The 12,180-nt window shown below is 41.0% G+C and overlaps 1 protein-coding gene across 1 annotated transcript in view; it reads left to right on the forward strand.

Moving 5' to 3' along the window:
* UPP2 (uridine phosphorylase 2) overlaps nt 1-6,744 on the forward strand; it is a 30,044-nt gene extending 23,300 nt beyond the window's left edge. Inside the window, 1 exon segment of the mRNA XM_076005556.1 lies at nt 6,569-6,744. Within this exon segment, the coding sequence (XP_075861671.1) occupies nt 6,569-6,614 (46 nt within the window). The 3' untranslated portion in view covers nt 6,615-6,744.
* Nucleotides 6,745-12,180: the final 5,436 nt, after the last annotated feature.

Here is a 12,180-nt window from a genome sequence, read left to right on the forward strand (position 1 = left end):
CCGAGGAAATGCAGCTAGACAGAAACAGAGATAGACTAGAACTGAGGTCTCCTGTCTCCTGACCATCATTTTCTCCACTATTCCATAAGGTGGAAAAAGTAACATATTTGTCCACGGAAAGATGACTTGTACTCTCCTCTATTTGAAAACGCATCAGTGGCAGCTTTCAATGCAAGAGGAAGGCATAATAATACCCTTTAAACAAAGGTATAGAGAATAAGGGGCATTTATTCAAGGGTGTGCATAGGAAGGATGGCCCAGGAGTGCAACACTAAACACCTGTATAATCAGATGTCGGGAGGCCAAGCTGAAAATGAAAACACTTGGACTTATGAAGCTCTCATTATCTAATAATGGAAAGCATTTGAGGTTTATCACAAAAACTTTATCCAGATGTTAAACCTAGGTGAAATTATCAGCTATATTATAATGGGCATTGTCTTTAATAACACCTTTATAAAAGATACAGGACAATTCTTCATAGGTATAATGAATTGTTTCTGTCTAATTCAGCATTTCCTTGGGCACCTAAAGAGGTAGGGCCTAGGTATGTACCTTTGTGGTAACTTGATTCGATTCAGAGTTAAAGTCTTTAAAGCAGTAGTTTTCAAATATTACAGTGCAATTATTTAACTGGGAAGATTTTTTAAATCCAGATTCACTACCCTCTCCAAACTCCTACCCCCAATTCTAATTCTGTATGTCAAGGGCAGAGCCTAAGAATCTGAATTATTCACCATCTCTGATTCTGATGCAGGTGGCCCATGGAGTACATTTTGAGAAACACCAATCTAGAAGAACAAATAGTTTGTATGTCCCTTAGCCTTGGCCAGCCCCTTTGAATATATTAATAGATTTCTCCACACTTGGTTTTTAATAAGGAGCCGGCAGGCTGAGACAAAGGTCTCAGCAGAGGTACAGGAAGTGCAAAGACTCTGGGTTGTTGATTAAAAACGATTCCCATGCTTTATATACCAGGCATGCAGGGCATAAAGGTGATGTTTGCTTAATAAACTCAAACCCTTGAGGGGCCAGGAGTGTATGAGAGGAGCAGGAGGAGGTGGAAGAGGAGCAGACAGGAAGACCAGACTGGGAACTGCGCAGCTAACCTTGGCTGCGTTGTTGTTTCCCCAAGCCAGCCCTGTCTGGCTTCTGCTATGCACTTCGGCATTTGTGCCCAGCCCTGCTATCTTTGCCCGCTGTTCATAGGAAAGCCTTTGTGGAAGTTCCTTCTGAGTCAGAGAGGTGGGGTTAAAGTAGCAGTGCATAAGGGTCCATGGATTCCTAAGGAATCACGAGTGGGTCTGGGGGGCCCCTGGGCCCCCTGAAATTATACCTGAATGTTTTGTGCATGTAGGGATGTGTGTATTGTTTTGTGTGAAAAGAGGTTTCAATTATGACTTCCAACAGATTCTCAAAGGGGCCATAAGTGATCCCAAAGGGTTGAGACTTGCTGGGCGTTCCTGGTGCAGCTCAGGGTACATCAAGCTCCATGTTCAGATCTGTGTGTCCCCACAACATTCCAGCCTCAGGTCAGCTAGCTGACAACCTCCTTGGTGACAGCTAGGTCACCAAGTGTCCCTTTCTCCCCAGGAGCCACCCTCCCTGCCTAATCTGAGGATTATGGTAGCAAAGCTGTCAGGCTTAATTTCAGTAAATTGTTTTGGGTAATTAGTCCCTTTTAATTGCTCATGGAAATAGTAATTTTAGGTGACAAGATTATTATATGCTGCTTGTTAGTAGATTCTCCAGGGTCAAGAAAACACCACTGAGATGGCTACGACCTGTTCTTTTCCATCTTTGGCATTCCCCTTGAAATCAAGAAAAGACGTTTAGTAAAGTTGGCTCCCACTCCGTGAAAAGTACAGAACGCTGGTTTCCTTTTATCCTCGTGCCAAGTGAAGGATTAGAGAAGGACTTTCAACTTTTCCCTGCTACTGCCAGCCCATGTCAGGCTTCACAGACTTGCCGATCATTAACTTGAAAAGCTGGGGGAAGTTTCTAGCTCTTCCATTTGCTTGTTTACCTGTTCAGCCAAGCTGCTTTACAACTAAGTGAGTTTTGAATAAATAGGGCCCTAGGTGATGAAATATTTGACTCAGGCCAAGTTGAATATTTTCACTGCTTTTCACTTCACTGAACAAGAGGGTCACTTTGACTGATAGGTCAAGGCAGGTTTGCCTAATGGCTCACCATGTGCCAGCTCAGGGGAGGAGTGGCTGGAGGGTAGACAACTCTCCTCAGTAGTTTCGGAAGCTGGGGATTCATTGGCTATCAACCAGCTGTGTCATACTGGACTACTTGGTTGACCTCTCTAAGCCCTCATTTCATCATCTGTCAAAGGGGACAAAAATAATCCCTTGTACATGGCACAGCTGTAAACACTAAAGGATATCATAAGTGTTCGGCATGTAACAATTATTAAACCAAATAAAAAAGATACACTGGAGAAACATTTGGAGAACTACATGGCGAATACATTTGCAAACCATATATCTGATAAAAGGTTAATATCTAAAATATATAAGGAGCTCAAACAACTCAATAGCAAAAACAAAAGCCCAATTAAAAAATGGGCCTGAATAGACATTTTTTCAAAAGAAGACATACAAATGCCAACAGATATGTGAAAATTTGCTCCACATTACAATCATTGGGGAAATGCAAATTAAAACACAATGAGATATCACTTCACACCTATTAACATGGCTATCAAAAAAGACAAAAGATAACAGGGGTTGTTGAGGGTGTGGAGAAAAAGGAACACTTGTACAGTTTTGGTGGGAAAGTAAATTAGTACATCCATTATGGAAAACAATCCAGAGATTCCTCAAAAACCAAAGATAGAGTTATCATGTGATTTAGCAATCCCTTTTCTGAGTATATATCCAAAGGAACTGAAATCAGTATGTGGAAAAGATATCTTGCACTCTCATGTTCATTGTAGCATTATTCACAATAGCCAAGATATGGAATCAACAGATAATGGATTTTTTAAAATGTGGTATATATACCCAACAGAATACTATTCAGTTATTAAAAAGAAGGAAATATTGTCATTTGCAACAACATGGATAAACTTGTAGGATATTATGTTAAGTGAAATAAGCCAAGCACAGATATAGCCAGCTGTATTCAGCTGTATTCTGCTGAATACAGCATAATCTCACTTATATGTGGAATCTGAAAAAGCCAAACTCATGGAAGTACAGAGTAGAATGGCAGTTACCAGGGGATTGGGGAGCAGGATGGGGAATGGGGTACAAAGTTTCAGTTACATGGAGGAATAAGTTTTAGAGATCCAATGCACAACATAGGGACTGTAGTTAATAATAACGTGTATTTCAAAATCTCTAAAAGAGTAGATTTTAATTGTTCTCACCACAAAAAGTGACAAATATATGAAATGATGGATATGTTAATTAGCTTGATTTAATCATTTCACAATGTATACATATGTCAAAACACTACATTGTACTCCATAATTATATACAATTTTTATTTGTCAAATAAAAATAAAGAGATTGAACATGCTATTATAATTACAGTACATTTCTCTTTCCAAATCTAGATCTTACAAAGAAGTCCGAAGTAGTAGAGAGGTCAAAGAAATAAATATTACATTCAAACCCAACTCTATCTCTATGCTCTCAAAGCTTGTTAATGTAGACACATCTAATCCCATATGCATTGAAATCATTTTTAAAATGATGCAGATGCCGATGGAGATTATTAAACTCTTAATGATTCAAAGTGGTTGGCACTGATTTAAATGTGGGTAACCAAATTCCTTGAAATCAAAGATTTGGTGTGAAACTGACAATAAAGAATTCATATGGAACTCAGTTTTTCTCTTTGGCTCTTTCTGATGGTACCAAAGACATTGCCCTCATGGTGACTTTTCAAAAATGAGAGTTTCATTTTTTAAAAAATATTTTTGTTCTTTTTCTCCTGATTTCCTACATATCATAAGAGCTTATTCATATTCTTTCTTTTTAATTTTTATTTCAGGATATTATGAGGATACAAACATTTTGGTTACATTTTATGTCTTTGCCTCACCCGAGTGAGGATTAGAGGCATTCCCTTCCCCTCCACAATGCTCACCGTGTCCATTAGTTGTGAGTTTACCCGCCCAACCCCCTAACCCCTGGAGAATATTACTACCATTTGAGCACCATACTGTTGATCAGTCAGTGCCAATTTGATGACGAATTCATATTCTTTAGAAATTAAATGCTAATATATTTGCTCTTACACTGAGTCGATTCTCATGTTTAAGCATTTCGTTTCATATTTTTTCTTCTCAAATTTCACAAGGGTCAGTACTCACCTTTATTGGTATTTCCTGAGGTCAGCGTTCCATATCCTGTCTCTATTTACTTTACTCTTTAGCAAGGGCTGTTGCAAGCAAACTCAAACATTGCACCAAGGAGTAAAACGTTACCTAAGGAATAATGGCTATTCAGTTATATCCTTCAGTTATATCCTCAAGTAAGAAGAGCCTTCTCTAAGAACTGGAAACAGGATACAAAGCTGGAGATTGTGCATCTTGGATGGCAAAGGTCTCTCCTTGCTCATATCTTGCACATGATGTTTTCCTGATCTCTAATCTAGCTAATTATGCAGGAAAGAAGAAGGATGACTATTCATGATAATTTCAATTAACTTATTTAAATGAAGGAATTGGTGGGATTCCACTAAAACATGAATTATATAGAAGACTAGAGGGCTTGTCAGGTTGCATCTACATTACAGGGAAAACATCACAAAGTGCAACATGTGCTAAGGATGTTGGCAGGTTCGGCTGTTTCCACAGAAAAGATAGAGCCATTCATTTCACCAGTCATGTTTCTTGTTCTTCTAGCTGCTGTGGTCTGTGTGACACTTCTTGACAGACTTGACTGTGACCAGATCAACTTGCCCCATGATGTTCTGTCACACTACCAGCAATGGCTTCAGTTCCTAATCTCCAATTTCATCAAACAGTGGCTTGGACTTCATGACCAGATATCATAACTGAGCCTCCGAACTCTCCCTCAAAAATTTGTAGCTCAAGTTGTAATGTGAAAGTCATATCATTTGTGGCATCTTCATATAGTTCTCATTCGCATTTTAAACTCATAATGGAGAGATTTTATGAAATCCTTTCCTCTTAAAAAAGAAATTTATTGCAAAAGAATTTAATATACACATTAAATTAAATTCAAATTTCATTTTAGAATAAGTTAACTAAATCAGTCTAATAATTAAAATTTTAAAACTCCTGGATTGTGACATTTGGAGTTTCATATGCAGCATTAATTAAGCTCACATCAAAACAGATCAGCCATTTGTAGACATAGTTGCCATTCTGTTTCTGAAACCAATCCAGAAATTCATGTTAGAAAGTTGTCAGGCACTTCTAGGTATTGGACAAGTGACAAAAATTGATTATGTACATTCAAAATATTTACAGAAAAAAAGTGTCAGTGTAATGTAGGTCTATATGGGAAGGTTGTCCTTAGGGAAATAGGACCAGACATTTTTACCCCTGAACAATGTCCGCACACCGCAGAATAGGATTGGAGGTCTCCATATGGCTATGTTTGTTATTTTCTCACGGAATATAACAACTCTGGATTACACGTTATTTTTCAAATGAAAACCTTCAGTAATTCAAAGAAAGATCTTCATTTTTCTTCAGAAGTCACAAGTGACCAAATTGCCTTCTAGCAATTTTTTTTTTCTTTTAAGGAAATGTGTTTTGATGGCACTATGTTTTTTTTATTTCATTTCAATGTTAATCAAATGGGCTGAAGAATTAGTAACAATGAGATTTAGAGTTGAGTTTAAGATGTTGCAGTCATCCTTTTGTGTGACTTTGAGGCAGGTCTTGTCCAGACCGCCTGCGCCCCCACTCATTTGCACCCCTGGGAGGCACGGGACACTCACTGCCTGAACCATCCTCTCTGTGAGTTGATCCCATCTTGGAGGTTATCAGTTTGACATACTTGGGAGTTGGAAAGAATGGACGAGGGATGGGTGGATTATGGCTTACAAACTTGTATAGTATGTAATGTTGTGCACATATATTTATATGGGGCTATGGCTCAAAGAACATTTCACTTCAACATGATACAGATTATTTAGATCCTGGAACTACTGTCACATGTGGCGGAATGGAGGCATGGGATGGGTTTCCCTGTTGGCAGTCAACAAGTCCTGGGCTGGTTGAGCCTGAATTGGCTGGCTCCCGTGTGTGGAATGGTTCTCTCTCTTAACCAGGTTTTTGTTGTCACCAAAAAACAATCCCCTGAGAGGTGCATTGGTTTGCGAACTGCTTTTGCCAATAGGGATACTTGGAGTGCAATTTTTAAGGTCTCCCAATAATTGACCATCAATAAAAAGATTACAGGTAATAAAAGTAAAGTAGAATAGCATCACAGTCATTTTCTGGGGGGATTTTTACTTTGTTTCATATTTTTTTTAGACCAAGTGGAAACCACTTCAGAGTGTTCCTATGAGCCTTGTTTGAACTTGGATCTGTGTGCTCCTGGAAAATCTTCTTTACTCTCCTTTTTACCAGGAGGCGGGGAGGCCATGAGAGAGAGGAGAGAGGGAGAGAAGAATGAAACCATCCCAGCTGATCCTCCTCTCAACTCCTGCGAAGAATGTGCTCATGTGCATGGCCCTGCATGTGTGCATCTGTGTATGTGCTTTCCTCACTAGTATTTCCTGTCTCAGTAAATGGTGTCAGCCCTGGGATGACTCTTTCTCCTTCACACCCACATCCCATCAACCACTGAGTTCTATTAGCTGATTCCCCTCAGTATCTCCCCATCCCCTCTGCACCCCTCCTGGCCCGGGCCACCATCATCTCTTCTTCAGATCACAGAGGTAGCCTGGCCCTGATGGCTTTGCCGCCAGTCTTGAAGCTCGATTGGGCTATTCTCCTGCTCCCAAGCCCTCACACTGGTCTCAGAAGGAAGACCTCAGCCCTCAGCAGAGCCTGGGCACCCTTGCGTTCACTACGGGCCCAGTGGGGAGTCCAGCTCACCTTGCCCTCCTTCTTCCCCTTGTCTCTGCCTCTGGGTACACACACTGCCCTGGGTTCCTCAGTCCTACTGAGGCACAGATTTACAAAGGCGCCATCCTTTCTAAAGGGCTGCCTGCAGATCCATCCAATGAGAGTGCCCGGCTGAGGGGACGGTGGGACTGAGACCCACTCTGGTCAACTGGCTGTGTGCACCATCCACTGAGAGGGGATCTTCCTGTATACAGGGATGTCATATGGGATCATGGGGACTCAACACCAGTGTCCCTTCCCACTTCAGGGCCCTTTGCTGTCCACTCTCCTTGAAGGGCCCCCACTTAACTCATGGCCATGGTTTCAATCTCAACTCGAAGCTCCCTTCCTCTCCAAAGCCTTCTTGATCCTTATTTTTTTTTAATTTTCATTAACTTTTATTTATAGTTGTACATTTTTTTTACCTTTTGAATTAAATATTCATTACAAATTCAATTAAGAAGAGGGAAGGAGAGACAAACAGGTGAGTAGGAGAATGAATGAGTGTGAGGGGGTGAGACATCCGCTTTATTATTATTATTTCAGCATATTATGGGGGTACAAATGTTAAAGTTACGTATGCCCCCCTTCCCCCCTTGAGTCAGAGCTTCAAGCGTGACCATCCCCCAAACGTCACACATCTCACTCATTCTGTTTGTAGGACCCAGATTCTTTCCAGCCCTGCCCATAGCTTCCCACAGCGCCCCCCACTGGCTCTTCAAAGTACTCATCACAGCTTGCAATTATGTCTGATTTGGGTCATCATTTAATGCTTAGTGCTTAAACTATAAGGTTTTAAGGCCAAATATTGTATCTGTTTTATTTACTGCTGTACTCCCAAGAACCTAAAACAGTGCCTGCCACATACGAGGTGTTCAATCACCCTTGTCAAGCAAAGACTGAATCCTTTCCATAGCATTTCCCTTACACACCCTCACTATAATACCCCAGGCTTTGCCAGTATCCAGTGCCTTGTCAGCACGGCCCTCCCTGGCTGTGCCTCCCACGACAGCTCACCCTGGGGGAGGAAAGTCCTCTGTACCATCAGGGCACAGCTGTGGTGCTGTCTGGAACCTCATATTTCCTGCCCTAGCATCCTAAGTAGCTGGGACTATAGATGCACATCTGGCTAATTTTTCTATTTTTAGTAGAGATGGGGTCTCACTCTTGCTCAGGCTGGTCTCAAACTCCAGAACTCAAGCCATCCTCCATCCTCGGCCTCCCAGAGTGCTAGGATTACAGGCGTGAGCCACCACGCCCGGCCAACAACCAGCTTTTCTATTCCACGTTCCACTGCCAAACATCAGCACAATCAGCAGCTGAAGTTTAATAATTGCTTAGTAAAATTCAATCTGTGGTCCAAAATAGACTAAATAACTTTTCCCGGCTTATGTTTATCCAGTCGTAAGAATGGTACTTAATGCTTTGTATCCTGTGGATACCTCATAAGGGATGTAAACTGTCAACTTCAGAAATATAACAAAGTCAGTTTGAATTTATTTCCTTCTTTAGAAAATGCAGCTTTTGACATTTGAGATTCATTTTGGGAAATCTTGATAAAAATCTATGGACCTGTTGTGCAGGAGAAGACACATTTGTGCATATACCCCCAGATGTGCATGCAATTTCATGGGTTTGCACACTTTCCTCAGGCTGGGTCATGGCAGGACACCTGTGTCCTCTACCAGAGCGCACAGTTGCTGTCGGTGGCCCTTGCCATATTGCTGTCCTCCCGAGGCACAAGTAATTGCTCCCCTCTCCAGTTCCCCGGGATCAGGGCTGGTGACAGCTGCTCCCAGCTGTGCCACCCCTTGTTGTTCCCTAAATCCTGCCCACCCTTTTGTAAACAGTCCCTTCAGTAACTTTCCCCAGTTCCCTGTTTAATTTGCCATCTGGTTCCTGCTGGGACCCAGCAATGCAGCCTCTAGAATGCATCTGGGGACCAAAACCATTTTGAAAAACACTGGCTTAGGAAGCTGAAGCCAATCTATATGAAGATCTTCAGATTTCAGTTTTTTAAAAAGCAAAACAGAGGTTAGTTCTTCTTTCTTTTTTAACCGGCAGAATACTTTTAAAAAGATAATCTTCTATTCAAGAATGTATTCTTGTGCTTCAAGATTCTCGAGAACTCTCCAGGGCTTCCTGCTTGAGAAACGCTGGCTCGACTGGCTTTCCTAGCAGGCTGCCGGGCCTCGCATGTGTTATAGAATCGAAAACCCGAGAAAAAGATAGATTAATGGCCTCTCTTGCTTGCCTCCAAGCTACCAGTCCCGTCGTCCTGTCATGGAAGGAAATTAAAATTGTCTGACACATACTGAGTTTCATAAAGCCACACGGTTCCTCTCCTGTGTGCCTCTAGATGTCTGTGCCATCGGTCGGCTTTTTTGAGGATTTGATCTAAAATCTTCACCTCAGGGTCGGAGCTAAGTAAACTGATATTTGATTGTTAAGGTCTCCGTTTGTCCCTTTTAGAAATAAATGAGCTATATATATTTTTTTTCTGTCCTCAGTCCTCCAGGACTTTCTCCATATTTTAAGGATCCTAAAATGATAACCAGTGACGCTGCAATCTAACATCTCCTAAAATGAATGACTGGAAAAACTTGTAACTTGCAATCTGTTTCATTATTCACTCCTCAGTGATTTCCCCCACTTCCAATTTGCTTTTCTGCTCCTCCAAAAAAAAAAAAATGTTATCATTCAATTTAGAATCACTTTAACATTTGTTTCTCTGAAACCAAGCATTGCAATGTTCATATAAGAATGAAAGTCCACCATTAACCACTTTTTCCTTCAGCAACCCTACATCTGATTTAAATACTTTTGTAAGTATAACCTAGTTTAGAAATTCATTAGGCAAACAACCTATTATAGAAACCAATATATATTTTGTAGAGGATTGGTCTAGAATGACCCTACCAAAAGGTAGTAATCTAGGATTGTGTCTATTTTTCTAAATTTCTAAAATTTTCTTGAAAAATTTATTATCCTGTGAAGTAGCTTAATTGTTAACATGAAACACTGCAAATGTCCCAGAGTTACAGAAATTATCTGGGTCATCAGATTTTGCTCCACCTTCTATTAAAACAAGAAGAATGGATCTTTAAAAGTCTGGATTTTTCTTTTCATTTCCAAATCACTCTGTTTTTTTATTTGAGTTTAAGGTTAAGTTTGCATTTACATTTCCTCCCAATATTATAACCAACACAAACCTAAGATGTGGCAAGACAAAACATCCCCCAGGTCCCACTTACTCTGGGTAAACGATCAGCAATGAGCACCAGTTCCCTCCACAGTCTGCTTGCTACATGTCATGGTCTTCCCTTCAGCAGTACCTCCATGGTCCTCTCCTGCCTTCCACTGGGAACCTCAAGTGCTCACCTCTTGCAGAGCTGCCCCCATGATCCGTTTCATGCAGCAATGCCATGGACTCGCTCCGAGTAAACAAGTGACAGAACAAATATCTTTATAAAGAACCTACTTTCTGCAAGTCACAAGGCTAGGTACTGTGAGAGAGGAAGGCATAGTCACCCCTTTTGTTCAACATACAGCCTAATAAGTTCAAGGCACTAAAACAAATGTATGAATGACTAAATTCAAAGGATAATCTTATAGGCACTCCCAAAGAGAGGTAAAATAACAGTGTTTTGCGGGGCCAACACAGGGGAAGGATCATATGGAGCAGGGAGGATTTGAAACGGTTTCTTGGATAAGGTGGATATTTGAGATGACCTTTATTTAAGGGCTATAATTTTGATAGAGACTCTGGGGAAGGTGTTGTCATCAAGAGAAAAAGCATGAAATAAAAGAAAGGAGAAAAATATAGGACACATGATTAGAATAGGGAAGAATCCTTGTTGGCTGGATCTGGAAAGGTATTTTGGGGTCTACTATGTAGGGTTCTAAAAGTCAGGTTAAGGAGATTGGACCTTCGTAGCAGGGCAATGGGAAGTTGCTGAAAGCATAAAAGCACCAGTGCTTTTGAAATAAGGACCAGTAACGAGAAATACCTGGGTGACCAAGACTCAACCGGGTACCTATCACAATGTCCCAGGTGGTGCGGTGGGAGGGAGGGCAGAGAGGGATTAAAGATAAGATGAAGCCTCCAGAGACTTTATTTTCTTGTTAGATTAGTCAGATCTCCCATTTGTGAAGGTCAGTGGTTTCAAAATTTCACCTAATAAGTCTAGCAGCTTACATATTTCAGAATGAAAATTACCTTCTCATGGGAAAGATGATGTGCTTCCAAATTTTTCCTTTTGTTAAAGGGCTAAGGAGAGTTCAAATATGCCAGAGCCACCGCAGTAGCTGTGGGAGAGAGTGGCACTGAAACGGCTGATGAGTGAGAGATGTCAGGGACGATCTCAGGATCTACACAGATAAAATGGTCTATGGCTCTGCAGTGAATAACAATCTAGCTTTCCCCAAAAGGATATATATATATATATATATATATATATATATATATATATATACACATATATATATGTATATATAATTCAAGTCATTACAAAGTAAAATTTAAACGAAATTCTGATGCATGCTCCAACATGGCTAAGCCTTGAGGATATTATGCTGAGTGAAATGAGCCAGTCACCAAAGGACAGATACTGTATGATTCCACTTACATGAGGTAGCTTAGGCAGTCAAACTCATACAGAAAGAAAGTAGCATAGTGGTTACTAGGGGACTCAGAGAAAGAGGAAGGGGAGTGATTGTTTAATGAATACAGTTTCAGTTTGGGATGGTGGGAAAGTTCTGGAGATGGATAGTGGTGATGATGGCACAATAATGTGAATGTACTTAATGCCACTGAATCGCACATGCAAAAAGGATTAAAAAGGTACATGCTATGTATACTTTACTACGAGAAAAAAGTTACGGCCCAATGAGGTCTGTTTTGTGGTTTTTATAATACCAAGTTCTAGTTTCCTAATTTATGGAAAGAAAGTTCACGCCGTGTGGCCTGCTGCTCATGCCTGCCGGTTGGCATTTGTGCATGGGCTGCCCTGGTCTACAGGAGGAGTCAAAGGGCTGTGGGAGGTTTGCCTGGCGAGGGAGGAATCGGAGCCCAGGAGTTGGGCATGGAGATGACTACCAGTAGGGAGACCGTGCAGCCTAATGTTTTCATC

Source organism: Microcebus murinus, chromosome 8, assembly GCF_040939455.1.
Source record: "Microcebus murinus isolate Inina chromosome 8, M.murinus_Inina_mat1.0, whole genome shotgun sequence".
In the NCBI taxonomy this organism is placed as follows: domain Eukaryota; kingdom Metazoa; phylum Chordata; class Mammalia; order Primates; family Cheirogaleidae; genus Microcebus; species Microcebus murinus.